This window comes from Psammomys obesus, unplaced genomic scaffold (genome assembly GCF_907164565.1).
Source record: "Psammomys obesus unplaced genomic scaffold, mPsaObe1.curated_primary_1811, whole genome shotgun sequence".
Classification (NCBI taxonomy): domain Eukaryota; kingdom Metazoa; phylum Chordata; class Mammalia; order Rodentia; family Muridae; genus Psammomys; species Psammomys obesus.
The window spans coordinates 31645575-31664345 of NW_026596046.1; the positions used below are offsets into that span (position 1 = coordinate 31645575).

At 46.7% G+C, this 18771-nt stretch overlaps 1 protein-coding gene across 2 annotated transcripts in view; it reads left to right on the forward strand.

Moving 5' to 3' along the window:
• Tenm4 (teneurin transmembrane protein 4) overlaps window positions 1-18771 on the forward strand; it is a 697438-nt gene that overhangs the window by 581406 nt on the left and 97261 nt on the right. For both annotated transcript variants that reach the window (XM_055623346.1, XM_055623347.1), the window contains exons 17-18: window positions 2194-2379; window positions 18026-18172. In XM_055623346.1, the coding sequence (XP_055479321.1) occupies window positions 2194-2379; window positions 18026-18172 (333 nt within the window). The remainder of the gene's footprint in view (window positions 1-2193; window positions 2380-18025; window positions 18173-18771) is intronic.

The following is an 18771-nucleotide window of genomic DNA, read 5'->3' on the forward strand; positions in this document are numbered from 1 at the left end:
CCATGCCCTGTTGCTTAAAACCCCACAGCTTTGGCCCAAGCTGCTGTATAGTCTCCAGGTTCATACCTCAGTGAACAGAAGTGCTGTTTGCTGTTTACTTTCACACCATCAATTGCCACTTGGAAAAAAGTGCTGGGCAAACCCAAACAAATGCTAAGTTATTCTTCTGTGTCAGAGTGCTCAGCCAGCCCCCAGTGTCACCAGGAAGTCACTGCCCTTTTGAGTGTGTGTAAATAGATGGAAGTTCAGAGATGCAACCCTACCCAGACCCACAGGGGTGTGGGACCTGAAGATTGTTACTCTTTGTCTTTAGGAAAATCTAAGATGTTGTCTGAGGGAAATGCCACCCTGGAGAGCAGCTGGCTGTGTGGCATGGAGTTCCACAGTCCCATCTTGTAGGGATGCTAGACAGACAGGTTCGCTGGACAGTCAGCCAGGCTAAGTGGCGTGTGCATCAACCTTCCACCCTCAGGCCTGTCACACAGGGCGTCTTGATCTGTCTGTCATTTAACAAGCATCCATTCTGGCACAGAGGAGAGGAGGAAGGAGATGCAGCCCGAGGCCACTGCTGATCTGAGAGTAACACAGAGAATCACTTTCAAGTGTATGGGCTGGGAAGAAGCAAGAGGGTAACCACAGTGGATTCCAGGCCGCTTCTTAGAGGAAAGACCTTGAGCCACGCCTTGTACCTGCTGGCTGTAGGAGTGCAAAGGGACTTTAGACATCATCAGGTTTCCCCAGCAGTACATGAGGGAGTTGACACCCAGGGAGAGGAACTAAGTGATCCTAGGGTCCCAAGGCCAGTGACTGAACAGGCAAGGACTCCACAAACCTCTTGCAAAGCCCATTCAGAAGTGAGGTGCCCTGACCAGCTGGCCTGACTCAGCCTCTGTGCCCTGTCCTTCCCCAGGCACTCACAGGGATGCCCTGTTCCATCATTCTCTACGTGTGCCACCTAGGACAGGATCCCTCCCTAAGCCTGCTGGACTAGGCTGGCTGGCTGAGGGACTCGGGCTGCAGGCACTTGCATCTAGCTTTTATGTGGGTATACAGGGGCTACAAGCTGAGAGCCCCAGGCGTTTGCAGCAAGCATGCCTGCCCACCCCTCTTTCTCTCCTTTTGTAAAAGTACCTAGAACATTAACAACCTCTAGACCAACAGCGCCTCTTCTGAGGGAGAAATGGGTGAAGACAGCTTGACACAGGTGCCACTCAACCCCATTGCAGAGAAATTTAAACTGTTGGAATTTCCACATACACTGGAAGACTGTTGGGCCAATGAGTCAGTCAAGTCTAGGCCTCCATCGGCCTAGAAGAAGATCCTGGGGTGTGTGGGCTATACAAATTTCCTGAAAAGCAGTTGCAGTTTAGAAACCTTTTGGTCTCAGCTTTCAGTAAGCATGAAGCAGCTGCTGGCTTGGAGCCCAGGGGACTTGTGAATCGGGCCCTGTGTGCTTTGCGCCCACACAGACCAGCCTTTGTGAAGGACAAGGCGGCCCCACTCTGGCCATGAAGTGTCCTCCTCCCCCAGCTGTTTACTTTGGAACTGAAAGCTCATTTAGATGGTGCTTGGAGTTGGGGGCCAGGCATCAATCTGAAGAGCAGAGAATAAGCCAGCATCATAGGACAAACCGTAGATCTGGAGCAACCCTGAAAATCCATGAGTGGATCAGACACCCCAGCCCCCATCACCCCCCACCCTGTCTCCCACTCTCTCCCTCCCTCTCTCCCTGCTTCCACTGGAGTCAAGGCTGTAAGGAAACTCTTTCATGGGGTCCTTGCCAGGCCCACAAGCACTTCATTTGGCGACAGGGACTCATCCTCACTTTGTTTTCACACATAGCTGGTTTTTAATTAAATTTGACTTTTTCTCACATCTGTTCAGAAGGCCGGTCCCCTTTGGAAGTGGCAAAACACAAAAGCGGGGACAGACTGGCAATAGGGAAAAGCAAACAGAGCGGAGCCACTCAATCCCCCTGTTCTGGTGAGGAAGCTAGGACTGGCAGGCTTCTGCCGTAGGATCGTTCTTCGAGGTCACTGTCTATGGAGATCCCTCTGCCAGGCCCCTGGAATCCCCGCCACTCACAGAGCCTAACTGGGTGGCCCAGTGTGACCCTTGTTCCCAGCAACAGCTGGCTCAATAAGTGTTTGTTCTCTCCCCTCCCACCCCTTTGCCCTTCTTTCTTGCCCACAGAGATCTGTGCTGCTGACTGCGGTGGCCACGGCGTCTGTGTAGGAGGCACCTGCCGCTGTGAGGACGGCTGGATGGGGGCTGCATGCGACCAACGGGCCTGCCACCCACGCTGCGCAGAACATGGGACCTGCCGGGGTGGCAAGTGCGAATGCAGCCCCGGCTGGAATGGCGAGCACTGCACCATCGGTATGGCGCATGTCCCGGGGCATTTTGATTGCTCTGCAAGACTCTTTAGGCCCAGCCTGGCCCTCCATTGCATGTGGATAGATGCCAAAAGTCCTTTCATCTGATGACATTATGACTGGCTTTTCCTAGACATCAGTTGGGTTTAAATGCACCATCTGTCATTTTCAACACACGTCTTCCCAGCTTGCATTCCCCACGTGGCATCGAGCTGCTGAGCAGGTCTTGCTGTTTTGCCTTCCTGAGCTAAATGCAGCGCTGCTCTTTGCCCAGAGATGAATCAAATGGCAGCTATGGGCAAGTGCCATCTCCTCTCCGAATTTGTTTCCTGACCTATAGGAGGGGGAGAATAATGAAAGTAAAGAGCTTGGCGCTTGGTGGCACACGGTGGAATGCTCCAAATATGTAGCCATCATTAGCAATTTCATTCTATGGCTCCTAGTAGTAGCGGAGGCTCCTGAAGAGGCCTCTAATCCTGGCAATAGCTCTCCTGCAGGGCCCGTAGGCCACATCTGCATTCCTCCTTCCCCTGCCCCAGGCTTCCATCCTGTCTGCATCTGTCTCCTGTCTCCTCTCTGGGGGCTGCTCCGCACCAGCCCCTGCTGAAGCAGCACTGTCGGCAGCTTTAAAAACAAGCTGATCACTTCTTCCCGTCTCTCTGCCTTTCCTGCTGGCTTTGTTGATTTTAAACACAGCCAGACGTTTCGCTTGGTTTATTATCCTGGAATGAACACTCACCAAAAGCTCTTTATTGAATCAACTGCTTTGTGTACGAGTTTTAACTTCTTCCCTTTCCTCTTTCTCTTTTTTTTTCCTTTTTTTTTTTAAGAAAGGGTTTGCAATCAGATGGTAAGCACATGGCTTTTATAAGGCAGGATTCCAGGTGCCTCTCAGCTCAGAAAGTGACCTCTTGGGTCTCATAGAAATGGCAAGAAAAGCCCTAGCTTTTGAGAGACAAAGGAGTTTTAAGCAAATGGTGCTACTTTGCTACTCTGTATCCATTCTTTCTGTTGCCATTACTCCACATCCTTGGTCCCCCGCAACATCTCTGAGTTAATAAACAGCCATGGAACATGTTATATTTATTAACAAGAATGGCTTCTAATTTTTGAGTATTTATGATGTGACAAGCACTGTGCCCAAGGCCTTAACTGCACTATTTTACACTTCTAACAATGGGAAGTGGTGTGGATTCTCTCTTTCTCAGAGACCTAAGAGAAAAAAAGGCCACATAACGTTTTTTTAAAACAAGAGCTGGAAGCTTGATTTTTCTCCTTCCCAGCTGTTTGCCCTACAGTCCGTACAGGCAGTGCCCAGGTGTCCACTAGGCATTCAGCTCAGGTCTTGCCCAGAGGATGGGCAGTGTTTTTTAGTAGGGCTTGGCGTCCCTCCACTTTACCCCACAGATCCCCTTTATGGCCTGATACAGCTGTGAGGGACACAGCATGCTGTGCCGTTCCATCTCACTGTATGCTGCTTGACAGCTTCTCTATGACATCCTAGGTCTGTCATCCTAGGTCTGTCTTGGAAATCTCGTAGGGAAAAGAAAGGCTGGTTGTCTGAAGGGCCTCTGCTTCTCTCTCTCCTTTACTCTGAGGAAACTAACCTTTCAGCCTCTTAACCCGGAAGTCTGTTTCCATTTAAAGAAAGAATCATGTGCCAAAGAAATGGCTCACTTAGTAATGTGCTTGCCTCACAAGCCGTAGGGCCCTAGTTCAGCCCCCAGAACCCGTGTCAAAGCCAGGTGGCCCATGCTCAGGAGTGGTGGAGGCATGAGGATCTCCGGAGCGCAGTGGCTAACCAGTGTAGCCCAACTAGTGAGCTCCAGGCCAGTGAGAGAGGCCCTGTCTCAAATGAGGTAGATGGTGTTCCCAAGGATGACACCATAGGTCACCACCTATGACCTCCATGACGCACACGACAGTTCACCTGCCTCTGCCTCCTGAGTGCTGGGATTAAAGGTGTGAGCCACACACACATTTTTAAAGAAACTAACAGTATGAACAGAAGGAGAACATATTTTATTCTCCTTCCCTTGCTTATGGAGTTTTGAGCTTGCCTTACCAAATTCCAAAAAGTGCCTGCCTTTTATAAGAGAAGGCTTCTCACCCAAGTCAAATGACAGGATGGAGGAAAATTCTCTCAAGGTCTCACTGCAGAGGATTTATGTCAAGGCTTATGGGCAGGCCAGCTATATCTGTGGTAGCTCTCCACCAGGCTGGCTTTAAGAAGGTCCCATTTATTTCAGCATCAAGAACCCCTACCTTCCTTTTTACCTCTCCTCCCTGCCTTGTTGTCTCCCTTTAAGAACAGGTTCTTCTCTGGTTGCAGATAGTTTTCCCCTCTAGGTAAGAAATACATCAAGGTGAACGTGAGTAGCAGAAGAGGAAGGTTGACAGGCATGAATATCAAAAAAAAAAAAAAAAAAAAAAAGGACAAATGTTCTAGGACACAGAACAGGTCATGGGCTAGTCACAGTGCTTCAGATGAAAGGACCCTGGGCTTGGATCCTATTCCCTCATTGTGTGATGAGCATTTTCCTTGTCCTTGTGTAATCTCCCTGCATGGCTCCCTTCTCTTTTTGGGTCTCTGCTGTGGCCAGCTGCATCCCTGTGAAACCCAACACCCTCGGGCTGCAGGTACATGTCAGCAACCTTGTAGGATAGAAGGAGATGGGGGTTCAAGTTAGAGAGACAGTGATAGGTGCCACCTTCCCTTGTTGAAGTGGTAAGAAGAGATCCTTTTTAAAATCCCTCCACGTGAGCACCGTGGTGGTGGCGGCCATGAAAACTTTGAGGTGTGAAGCGTTCAGGGTCTTCCTGTCACCGGTTCACTGTGACAGAATGGGTCATTACCCTGCAGCTAGTTCCTACCCTGCAACCCAGTTCTCTCCCAACCCAGAGAAGAAGCTTGACCCTGATTCAGGACCTCCACTCAGTGTAGGGTCTGTTTGTTTACACACTGCTGCCCTCCATAAACAGGAAGGGATGACTTTTCCTTGCAGCAGGAAGGAAGGAAGCACTTAAAGACCCAGACAGCTCTGGTCTCCTCAAGTCCAGCGGAGGGTCGCTTTTACCTAGAGCAGATTAGACAGTAGACATCATAGTAGACATGACTTTAGAGAATTTGCTCCACTGATCTTTCATGGAAGCTGCTTGCTTTTCCCAAAGGTTGGTTTTTCCGAAGAAGAGGGGACATGTCAATGGCATCTTAATGACAGTATTTTTTTCATTATTGTTTGTAACACTGCTCCACTCGGAGCCCCTCCCACCTCCCATACCTTCCGTGAGGAATCACCTCTTTTAGCGCCTAGAGGATAGGTCTCTGGTGCACATGCCATGGGAAAACCACATGGATGCTTGGGGCAGTTTCTCTCTTGGCAAATCACAGAATGTGCAGTGATGACAGAATTTCAGCCCTCTCCTCCACTGTCCATAGAATAGCATACCCATCATCCCAGAAGTTCAACTGGAATTCCCCCCAAAAGAAGACAGGTTCTTCTGTTTCCTTTTGAGCTCCCAATACTAATGCTTTCATTTGCATATGTTGCCCTCCTTTGCATATATGGCACTCATTTGCATACAGGGAGCTATGTTTTTCTAGTCTAGAAGCTAAGGTAAGATGAATTGACGTGGTTCTATTCCTCAAGTATATGGTTCGTGCACAGTCATCCAAAGTGTCTGTTCCAGGAATGTTATGGATCCTGTAAGTCCAAGGCTTGACCTCCAATTTCTTTAGAAAAGCTGAAAATCACTGTTAAATTTAAGAAGGTGTTTAATTTTTTTCCCTGTCTTTGAGAACACTAACATTTTGGATCAATTTTATGGTGATTATTTTATTCACCTCAGTGCCTCTCGTCTATGAAGCCTCAAAACACGTGTGGGAAATGCCAGCCTCTGATTTCATTTATAAAATCCAACCTTGACCCCAAAGCTGTGATTGTGGGAGATGCCAGACATTCAGAATTATTTACTGAGCTTCAGGAGAGCTGTCCAATCACATAAATCCTGATTCCTAAACAAAAGCCTCTTCAGGGAGTAAAGATCAAAATAGCACCCTGATGATGCAATCACTTGGTGAGCAAAACCAGACTTCATGATGAAGAGGAATTTTAAAGAAAACCACAGAATCTTCTGAAGCGCCTTGTCCACTTTTGAATGGTAGATAGCTCTCAGGTTTCACTTTGTAACCAGATTGTCCTTCACCAAGGGCTCAGAAGTCTCTTGGGGGTGTCAGCAGCTGGGTGATGACCCTAGCACTATCTGTCCTCTAAAGCTCTCACAACAGGACCTGAGACCAGACAGGATAGGGAGAGAAAGGGAAATTGCACGTGTGATCCACCCAGAGCTATCAAAGTGTGAGTGATTACTGGTGAGTGATTTCAGCACGTGGGGTAAGGGTGGGGAAGCAGAAGAAAATAAATGAGATTTGTGGAGTCATCTCATGGTGGGAACCTCTGACCCGTTCATCCACCACTTCCTGCCTTCAGAAAAAAAAAAAAGCATGAATTTGCTGGATCTTAACAAGAACATCACAGTGGTAGTTAGCATCTGCCTGGAAGTAGTTCAGGTGACCATAGCCTCAATACCACCACCTGCTGAGATAATTTCTACTTCATCTATCACATGAACTAGTGATGCACATATTAATTGTCAACACAAGACTCCTGGGGAGTAAGAAGAGGCCCCAGTATTACTGGGGGTTGTTTTGGCCCCTGTGGGGCCAGGCAAGTGAAGAAAAAACAAAAAAAAAAAAAAAAAAAAAAAAAAAAAAAAAAAAAAAAAAAAAAACCTCATCTTCCCATTAGTGGTCCCAGAAATGCCAGAGACCTAAAACCACCACCAGGACCTACTATCAGTGGGTCAGTTTCTCCATCCTCTCAGTGACAGAGAGATAACAAGAGCACAGGAGACATTGTGCAGCATCAAGGATGTGACTGCAGCCTCTGAGGGAAGATGCTACTGCTGCCACAGCCTTCATCCTGAGACCCTGGGCAGAAAGACATGGAGATACCGTGAACTCTCGGACCACGTTCCATACCACAAACTTACGGGCTTGCCATTATCTTCTTTACACACGTTAATATTATGTACTTCAAATGGTGTTCTAGAGCATTCATGGCAAGTTGCTCAAGCAGTAACAGAGTGAGCGTCTGCATTTGTCTCTTATAAGTAAACAGTATTGGACTGCAAAACTCCAGAGGTCACTTCTGTTTTCAATAGCCCACAATAAGGAAGTCCTGTTCCGTTCCCAGAGAACTCTCAGAGTTGGCCGTGACTGGTGTATCAGCTTTTCCATTCAATGTGATTTGCGGCGTCCTTGAAGCAAGTGAACCCATTTTGATTTGTGGACTCAAGATTTGAATTTTTAAATGGCGCACTTATCTCCTGAAAACCCACACTATGAATACAGCCTGAGCTACCTCAGTCACTCCTGCTGGCTTCTGTTCCCACCTGTGGTCTGGAGATAGTAGCAAGCATTTTAAAAAGGCATTCAAGTATTTGTACTTAACAAAGATCTGTATTACTATACAGTCTTTGAAAATGAAACAGCATTCAAAGAAGAGTCTCAGAAGTGAGCCCCGGCTTTCGGAAGCTTATCCCGTGGAATGTGTCTAATCTTCAGTAGCCAATAACTGAGTCTGGAGACAATCAAGAATGTTCTCTGTTCAGAAAACTCCCTCAAAGCTTGATCCTCACAGTGGTCATGTGGGTCCATGATGGGGCCTCATCTACCCTGGCCATCTTTGGAATGGAAATCACAGCTGTGCCACACATTCTGTCACAGAGTTTAGAGTTGTTAGAAGAATGTATGATTAGGATCCTCCTCATATTTAAAAGCTAAGAAAGCCAGCAGAGCCAGGACATTCTATGTGCCCTTGCTCTCTGATGGCAGAACTCTGGGACACCGTACAAGGTGACGTCTACAAAACTTCAGACTACTTTGCAAATTTAGATGAATAAGTTCATGCACAACTAAAGAAACAAATGAGCCAAGAACCAGTGAAATTCCTCTCTTGGCCTGAGACCTCCTGGCTGTTTTTAAGATGGGCTCTCCCCATATTTCATTTTTTTCATCTGGGTGGTCCCTATGTTTGCCATTTCATGGCTTTGTGTATTCACTCCTGCTTAAAAGCCATTCTCCTTCACAGTGCCACCTTATATCCTGCTGCTGAACAGGCCCCACAGCACCTCTAATAAGCAGAAGTATACCCACCTTGTCAATCACCTGTTCCCAATTTTTCACGTGGATATGCAGCTTTCTGGTCCATATTTCATCACAACAGCTACTGCACTGATGCATGAACTAAGAACAGAGTCTCATCTCCCAGTATTTTGTTGTAGATAGATAGATAGATAGATAGATAGATAGATAGATAGATAGATAGATGATAGATAGATAGCAATAGTACCTTTCTATCTTTTTTATGAAGTGAGGAAAATTGTTCTTACAGTTTATACAATCATATGGCTTCCAGATAAAGCCTCTCTAATATAGTTCAGTCCTGTCTCAGGGACTTTTGAGTCTCATGGGAAATCAAGCTGAAGACAGCATACAGCCTAGCTGGAAGCATTAGTTGCTTTAGATGACTACCCCTCTGCCTGCCCTGTGTGAGAACACAAGAAGAGGCATAGAGAAGCTGGAAATGGAAACCTCTTCTGTCATGCAGATGAGGAAGGTGGAACATATTTTTGATGTGGGCTGGGACTGAAGAGAACAGGCCTGTAGTGAGCATCCAGACCCACAGTTCAGGTGTACACACTGGGTTTGTATATCAGAGCATCAACACGTAGATGTAGCCTCACAGTAGGCCAGACCTTAAATTCTCATTTAATTCACATAGCCCCTCCACTGGAAAACCAAGCATGCATCATCTTGTCTTTTGAGTTTCGAAGGGGCCAGGTTTCCCTTTCCTTTTCCTACTCTTCATGGTGACCTCCATCACCCTGTGCCTCACATCCTCCGTAAGAAGCATGAAGCAGAGGTACATCTTGCAGGGCACACCCGACATTCTGCATGTGAGTCTGTGTAGACATGTGTGTTCCCAGGCGATCTTAAAATGCCAAATAGACAAGCTAGCAGCGTCTCCACCTAGGACCCCAGCATATAGCAGAAATGATGCAAAATTCACCTATCTCTACCCTCTAATTTCTCAGGAACTTGTCTACCAGATCACTTGTCAGTAGAGCCGCTTCCCCTGGAGGGGGGTTGGCCACTGCTCTGGGTAGACAAAGGGGTTAGTTGTAATTTCCCGCGAATGTCAACGAACCTGACAGAGCAGGAGTGTGGCCACTTGTGCAGCGTCCCAGACTTGTTTCTTCCGTTGCCCTTCTCCACGTGTCTTCTGTTTAGACGATCACATTTCCAAATGCCTGGATTCCAGAATGAGTTGACCATCCCTTTTGGCTCTTCATGGAGAATGTGCTTGCTCCCCTTCCTTCTCTCCCCTTTCATTTTGTCTTCGGTTTTGTTTTTCCCACCGTGGCAGAGGCCTGTCCCAAACATTGGGCACCACCCTGACTTCCCCCTCCCCCAGTGTTTCCCTGACACTTGGCATGGTTACCTGGCAGAGAGTACTGCACTTCCGTGATCCTACCTTAAACGTCCTGTCTTTTATCTCCCAAGCTCACTATCTGGATAGGGTAGTTAAAGGTATGGTCTTCCTCTATGTTCCTGTTGTCTTTGTGTCTGTGTTTGTGTGTGAGAGTAAAAGAAGACATGTGCATATAAAATGTCTATATACACACCATCAGCATGATGTGTCTACATGCTGCCATGCCCCGCCCCCCACTTTGTCACGGTATCCATTACTTAGTGAGGGTGGGTTTGGGAGTCACAGGGTGGTTAAGAGACCCAGAATATCGTTCTTTGCCCAAGTCACTTAGATCTGTCTGTGACATTACCATTGTATTGTCAGCCTCCCATCACCCATGCACCCTCCCCCCTATGCCTTTCACCCTCTCCACCCCACCTGTGTCACCCCACCCATTCATTATGGCCCTCTGGCCCATCAGAATTCAGACACTGAAAACCAGCCTGGGTGGCCTGAAAAAGGAAGAGGCTCAAGAGCAAGAAAACACACTATTGAGGACTTCATTCCGTGACTGTTGTGTCCCTCCATGCAGTAGTCACAGTGGAGCATCCGCTGTGTGCTAGGTACACATGCCAGGCCCTGGGGGCTGGGTGGTCCACTCTGTGCTGTTTTCCTTTACAGAGAAGGCCTGGCTTTGGTAAGTTTGCTCTTTGAAGAGGATTCCCTAACGGAAAGGCGATTTGTAATATTTGGAACATTTCTATGGCCTAGATGATGTCTAATTCTCCACAGAGACCCCATAGCTATAAGAATAAGGCTCAGGTTGAGACTTCTAAAAGACCCAGCACGTCATAAGGAGAAACATCATGTCACAGCTTTTAATACTCGGGTCTAAACACGATGCCCGGCACAATACGTGTGCTTGTTGGGCAGGGACGTGTGCTCTGTAATCAGACCTTGAATTGAATCAGCTCGAACAAGTGATAGCTGGGGTGACCTTGGGCAAGGCACGTCACTATTACGTATGTTTCTGTAAAATGAGCATGGTGGCTGGGCAGCCTCACAAGGTCAGCTCAAGGATGCTGAGAAGCAGTGATTACCGAGCACTAGTACCTGGGCAGGAACGCTGCGCAGTAGATTTAAGCTGCACTGTGTTATTGTGTTCCTATTCTCTTCCTTCACTTGACACACTCTGGAGTTAGCACCTGCGACTGTCAGAGGAAAAGGTAAACTGGCTTTCTGCAAGAGAGAACGGCAAATGTTAAAAAATTAAGGAAAAGGTTCGGGAGAACCTTACTACTTTTATTATCACTATGACCAAATACCTAATGAGAAGCAGCTTGAGGGAGACAAGGGTTTATTTTAGCAGACAGTGTGAGGGGATGCTGTCTGTTGTGGTGGAAATGTGGCATCAGGACTGTGAGGCAGCTAACCACATTACATCAGCAGTCGGGAAGTAGAGAATAGACAGGAAGTAGTCAGGAAGTAGACATCAGCAGGCAGGAAGTAGAGAAAAGACAGGAAGCAGAGCCAGGCTCCAAACACCAGTGATCCACTTTCCTACAACGAGGTTCCACTCCAGAAGGTTCCTAAACATCTGGGTAACACATGTTCAAAGATAAGAGTCTATGGGGGATAGTTCTCGTTCAGACAACAGGGACCAATCACGACCAAATGCTTTTCAGCTGGGTCAACCTTGCCGAAACAACCAGTGTATTACTGGGACCCAACTAAATGGATAAGGTTCCTTGACATTAATACGCTGGCCTTTGCTGAGAATAAAATCATACCAGCAGGAAATATATGTATCTCAGCGCCCTCTGGGAATCAGTACACTGTCACCATCAAAATGTAAAAAAAATTAAGACAAAAAAACTTCATAATGGAATCATTATTCAGTAGACTGCTCCCTACTGTGTGAAATTTTTTACAACCATGAGTCTTGACTACTGTTAACTTTTTTCAAAACAAAAAAACACAGAATTAATGCTGCCCATTTTTGTTGAATAAGGAAGCTGAAGTTGAGGGAGTTTAGTGGCTCATCTGGGTTGTCCTTCTGGGACATAGTGAAGCCAAAGGTGTGGACTTTCTGGTCAGGTGTGGACTTTCTGTTCAGATCTGGACTTCCAACATTTTATATTCTGTCATGATAAGTCACCCTTTAGGTGATTTCTTTATCTCATAATTTCCAATATTTTATATCCAAATCACATATGCCAGATGTATCCTCCCTAGGAAAGAAGCAGCCCACATCCTTTCTCAAACCACCTGCTCTGATGTAAGCATCGGAAAACTCCAACAAGTGGGATAAGGGCTAATCACTTAGAAAGAAGACCCTCGCCATTCCTGGCAGGGGCTTACAGGTTGGGGAATTTGACGTGGGATCAAAGAGAGCTACCAAAGGTCTTAAAAGAGCAAGATGGCAGACGTTTGCGATTTGGAAGGCTCCCACTAGGCCATTTTGTGAAAAAGGAATTGGGGGAGAATATTAGACACAAGGAGGTCAGTTAGGCCAGTGAGGTCATCTAGATGAGAAAAGATGTTGATCTTGTGTAGGGAGGTAAATGCAGAGATGAAAAAGTGCAGGAGGACCAAACACGGGGGAGAAGGACATTTGGTAGGTGGCAGGCATGTTGCATAGCTGATTGCTACTCTGCAAGATTCAGAAAGGCTCGTGGCCATGGCTGGTGTTGTTCAGCTGCAAAGGGGATATTGAGATGAAGTGGTCCCTTGTCACTTAAAGGGCATCGTTTCTTTTGAAAAGCTTAGCTTTTCTCTAAATCTTAGAGCTACATTATTTTGGCTCCGGCAAATGCCTGGTGTGAGACCTTCCATAGGGGATTGTTAATGTCACTCGGGCTCTCTGAATTATTGATGAGTTTCAGGGCTTGTGGAATTAATGAGCTTCTGCCATGAGGAAGGATGGGCATGTTGCTTTAAGAAAATCAGCAAGTCACCCTGGAGGAGGCTTTCTCCTGCTGGCTCATGGGGGTTTGGTGGGCACCAGAAGCAAGTCATAGAGTAAAAGGGAACCAACCTTATTCTACTCACAGGTATTCTAAGGCCCCTCTGAAACCAAAGAGACAGCGCGGGTTCTCGGGGTGGAAGGTGGTTCATTTGAAGAAACTGACTATGGATAAAATGTCCCTGGGGATCTGTATTAAGAGTGTCCCTCCCCTGGGCGCCTCTGAGCAGCACTGAGTATGTACAGAGGAATTCACAAGAACCCAAGAGGGGTGCCGTGGAAGAGGCTATTATAGCAATACAGGAAAAATGAGTCCCAAGACCAAAATGGAAAATGCTCTGACAATCAAATATGCAGTTTTCTGTAGTAAGGTTATTGGCATTCGGTGTGACTCAAATAAGAATGGAAATGGTTTCTAACTTGCTTGACAACAGATGTTTGGTGTTTGGTGTTGGTAGTTGTTGTAGTTGTTTGAGATGGGATTGTTAGCTGAGGTTTACCTGAAACTTTCTCAATAGCTACAGATGACTTAGACTCCTGACTCTTCTTCCTCCACCTCTCAGGAACAGGAACTACATCCAGGTTATACAGTTCCGGGGGACGGAGCTCAGGGCCCCATGCATGCTAGGCAAGCAGTCTCCTAACCGAGTCCCACATCCAGCCCCTGTAGCTTGTGAAGATGCTTTATTACCAGTCCTTCACAGAGTTCCTTACAAGAATGGGTGTTTAAGATCTTGAGACCCAACAGAGGTGGGTGCACAAACCTGTCATCCCAGCACTTTGAAGGCTGAGTGAGGTGGATCACAAGCCCAAGGCCAGCCTGGGCTACTTAGTGAAACCCTGTTTTGAAGTCTATTTTGAAACTCTGTTTCAAAAATATATATATTACATTTAAATTTAAATCTTTCCAGGGACACAGTGAGATAAAGAAGCACAGAATAGAAAATGCAGACAAAATGGCATCATAATAAAATGGTTGCATTTATTAACCAGTTGATTGAATCTGATGTTCTGACCTTCTTCATTGAGTCAGTTTTGCTAGAGGCACCTAATGGATCATTCATGTTATATATCAGGAAACTGAGGTCAAGACAGGGAAGGTAGCTTTCTCAACTCCTACCAATCAAGAGGGAAGAGTCAGAACCCAGTTCTGTCTATTGATTCATTTCAGCAAGTGAGTGGTGAGTTCGCGCTGTGTGAAGGCACTGGATGAATCCCCGGGTTGCCTTTCTGAAGTCTGCATTCTAACAGAGGGAGTAAGACCATTAAACTAATTGCAAAATTAATCAATGACCAGAATCATTGTCACCAGAAGGACAACATGCTAGGGAAGCAGTAGGGCGTGGTGACCCCAGAACTGTGCCACTGGGGTACCTCTTCACTTCAGAAAGATTAACATTTATGAGGCCTAAACAATGGCACAGTTTGGAGCAGCAAAGGGTTACTCTCCAGTGAGTGCAGTTCCTGGTGAAATTATGCACAGTTAAAACCAACCTAATGTTAATGATTCTTTATACTAAATGCCCCTCCTTTCGGTGCTCAACAACCAGCTCCTATGCTTACTGGGTTGAGTAGCTGGCATGTACCATGTCATTTGATCCTCTCAGTGCCTCTTTTATATATACAGATATCAAAACTGAGGTCCAGAGCTAATTTAATAATCTTCCCACAAAGAGAAAACCCAGTTAAGATACAAGATGACTTCAGAGTCCTCACAGCTCAAAACAGGGTTCATCTTTCAGTTAAAAACTTGAAACCAATGGTGTGAAACTGGAACTTCTTAAAAAATCTGGAAAAATGTTTCTTTTTTTTTAATTGTGTGTATTTTCTCACACACAGAGAGCCAGGTTTTGTGTGTGAATGCGGTGCACCCAAGCCGCAGCATGCTTGCAGAGGCCAGAGGATAAGCTCAGGTGTTGCTTGTCACCTTCCATCTTGTTTGAGACAGAGACTCTTGTTCACCACTGCATACACCAGGCTGGCTGGTTCTCAAGCTTCTAGGGATCCTCCTGCCTCAACCTACCATCAACCTCCATTTCTGAGTAGGCACAGTGAGGTTACTGTGTCTGGCTTTGTGTGGGTTTTGGGGATCCAAACTCAGAAGCTCACACTTGCACAAGCAAGTTGTTTTATGCACTGAGCCCTCTCTCTGGCCCCAAAAGTCACACCTTTAAACACCTAGCCGGGGCCAGCCATGGAAGACCCTAATCAAATGGCAGCTATCTTTGTCATCACTGTCCTGAAGATCTACCAGAATTTTACAGCCTACAGACCAAGTCTACCTCATCACAAATTTTCGTAAATAAAGCTTTATTAGAATACATTGTGCACATCAGAGCATGCACCTACTTTGATACTGCAATGGCAGAACCTAAGTGATTATAACAGATTCCTTAAAGCTCACAAGCGGCAACTCTTTCTAGTTGAGGCTTTACACAACAGGTTTTGTGGGCTTTGATCTAAATAACTGCCTTCGTGTTCTGTCTTGCCTTTCTGTGGGCCCTGCTTGCGTTTATGACAGCAACTTAGGGGCGTATACACCCTATCTTTGCAAATACTCCCCCAAACAGAGAGAAGGTGAGGGTAAGTGGAGAGTTCTGCTGCCCTGTTCCGGCTGCTTACCAGGCGTGGGCACCACAAATGCCTCATCGTGCTGAGCCCTCCTAATGCTCCTGGGTTATTAGTGAGGTCATTAGAGTTATAATATTGGAGTTGGCTGGATTCCATGGCCACTGAGTCACAGAGCTGGCCTTTGGTGTGGCTCCCAAGCTTGTATTCACAAATAAGCAGTCATTTCTGCATCTTATGAGATGCTGAACCTTACTTACAGCAAAATTAAAGAACCCCTTAGTGTGTTTAAAGCTTTCACCCTTCTTACTCTAAGATTAATCCCAATATGAGCAGTTTAATTAAAAGCAGTCCCTGGCCAGGTGAGCAAAACTTTCAGTGAGACTAACTGAAAGACAGGAGCAGCTCTGCTTCCTGAGATCACTCTGGGTGCCTGACCATGGCAACTTAGTCAGAACTCGGAGCAGTCCTCTGCGTGTGACCCATTGTCCCTGGCACCTGGTTGTCCAGATTTCTCCTTGGTCAATTTTGAGGATGGCCACTCTAGGTCTCCTTCTAAACTTTCTGTGTGACCCCTCCCTGAGGACACATGGGACCAGGGTTTCTTCCTTTGAGGGAAAAGGACAGTGGCTGTATTGACTTGTTGGCGGCTCCATTGACCGTCTCAAGTGGAAACAAACATTTGCTTTCTGTTGGAATAAGAGTCAACTATCAAAGTCCCCTGAGCCACAATGTTATTTAATCTTTGTGTGCTGATTTTAATATGCATTTTTAAGGTCCTCGAAGCACCAGTCTCAGGTTCTGCTTGAGCAGCTGCCCATGGGCATCTCTGTAGGCCAGGTCTGGCAGTAGACAGCCACAGTCATGTTTCTGTCCCTTTAAAAATAAAAATAGCGAGCCACAGATACGGCTAGCTCAGCTGATGAGGCGTGCGTGAAGCTTGGGCCTCAGTCACCACCACTGCAGAAACCGGACAGGGTGGCACACACCTGTAATCCCAGCACTTGGGAGGATCAGAAGTTCAAGGTCACCCTCAACTGCATAGCAAATGTGAAGTCAATGTGGGCTAAGTGAGAGCCTGTCGAGAGAGAGAGAGAGAGAGACAGAGAGAGAGAGAGAGAAAACAACCCCCCAAAAGAAGGTATTCAGTTCATTTTCCCTGGTTTCACGGCAGAATATTTAATTTACAACCAATTTATTGTGGCTCATCACAGTAAAACACGCTAAGCTTTCCAGCTGAGGAAGTTTGATCACACCCATGCCTAGAGCCCAGGCTGGAGCAGAGGTGAGAAGGAAGCCAAGGACAGCATAGTTTGATGGCCACTCAAGGAAGAGGTTTGGCCATTATGGAAATGAGGACTCAAGTGAAATGACAGAAATGAAAATAAACCAAATGAAAGAATAGAACTAAAGTGAGCTGGGAAATTTAGCATTTTCTTACACATAGATTTCTTCCACTTTTTTTAGTGTGTGTGTGCGTGTGCATGAAAAGCATGCAGCCCTTGTATTCAGGTCATGAGGCTTGCATGGCAATAGTCTGTACTTCCTGAGCTACAAACTCTGCAGGGTTGGAAAGGTAGTAAGCAAAAGCCTGTAAGTCTGCTCGACTACTACTAAAAAGTCCCCACCTTACCATGGGGTCAGAGCAGAAGTAAGCGTTGTCCTGTTCATCTCGATGAGTTCATCCACATCTTCTCCGACAGTCATAGGTTCAGGTCTCCGCTTTCCGGGACATTTTATGTTATCCTCTGGTAGGATACCTGCTCCTCCAGAATACTGTTAGACACCAGCCATCTCTAGGCCTGAGCTAGCCCACAGAAGATGCTTAACAAGTGGCAGGTGGCTAGACACAGAGATGAGCAGCTTGGAAGCAGCCTGCATGGACCTGCTTCTGTACCTGAGACCAGCAGGAGTTTGTCTATGCTGTGAGTCTCCTGAGCTCCTCTGGTACAGAGCCCCTTTCAAAGCATAGTATAAACACAATGGTACTAGAAGGGTCCGAACCTGCTTTCTCAAAGCAAAGACCTTGTCTAGAAGAAAATAAGACCAAATAAATGAGAACCCTAATGTCCACTAAATTTGAACTAGTTGCAAGAACTTAAAAAAAAAAAAGTATACCTCTAGGCCAGGTGTGGTAGCACACACCTTTAATCCCAGCACTCAAGAGGCAGTGGCAGGAGGATCTCTGTGAGTTGTAGGCCAAGACACAAGGTGACCAAAAACAGGAGCATGAGCAAGGGTCAAGAATAGATGGAAGACCTCTTTGGTCAGATGCTGTCAGACTTTACCCACTAACAGCAGCTAGGAAATCTCCATCACTTGTGAAACGGGGGGGAGGTGTTGGTGGAGGTGCTGAGGCTCCAGACCTGTCACTGCTGCTTCTGATCATATTCTCAGTAAGTCTCCTTACCTCTCTGAGTCTTTGTTGCCTTCTCTGTAAAGTGAAGATTCTTCGTGGCGCCGGCCTCCCAGGCTGCTGAGACTGGTAGATTTGAAAGCATCATTTAAGCAGCAGGTGTAGCGTGAGCACAGAGGTGGCAGTTGTTGGGCACCAGGCCTTGACTCTCTACTTTGCCTTGCAGAGGGCTGTCCTGGCTTGTGCAATGGAAATGGCAGATGTACCCTGGACCTGAATGGGTGGCACTGTGTCTGCCAGCTGGGCTGGAGAGGAGCTGGCTGTGACACATCCATGGAAACTGCCTGTGGAGACAGCAAAGACAACGACGGAGGTAGGGATCCGGCATGTGTGGACCCTGGGCAGTTCTGATAGGAGACAAAGATAAAAGAGTGGAAATCGCTGGGTTAGCAGGGTACCAACATCCTAGGCCACAGTGAGAGGACAGAAGAGCGCATTCCTTAGGGTGGCCTAAGGAATGGGTGCTATGGTTGCTAAATTTTGATTCACTAAAATAAGTGAATGTAAATGAAATTAATTGGCATCTAATGTAAGTGAAATTAATTGGCCAATGGAGAGAAGGCTTGGAGAAGGGTCCTGAGCGAAGTTCTTGGTGGAAGGCTTGCCTGGCCAGGGTTTGAAAAAGTGGTCCTCTTCAGTATCTCAGATGCTGTGGAGGTTGCCCCTGCAGGGGCGGAGACTCACTCACTTGGACCAAGGCCTCTCCACTTCCCCTCACACTCTCTCACAAAGGTTTGCTTTGTGTTTTTTTCAAGTGCTGGGCAGTCAAAACCCGAGGGAAGAGGGGTTAGTCTTACGGAATATTCGTTAACTCGGGGTGAAAATTACAACTCTGACTTTAACCCCCCATGCCTCCATAGGCATGGTACTGGCTGTCTCTGAGCCTTACTCTCCTCGGTTATAAAATGGAGC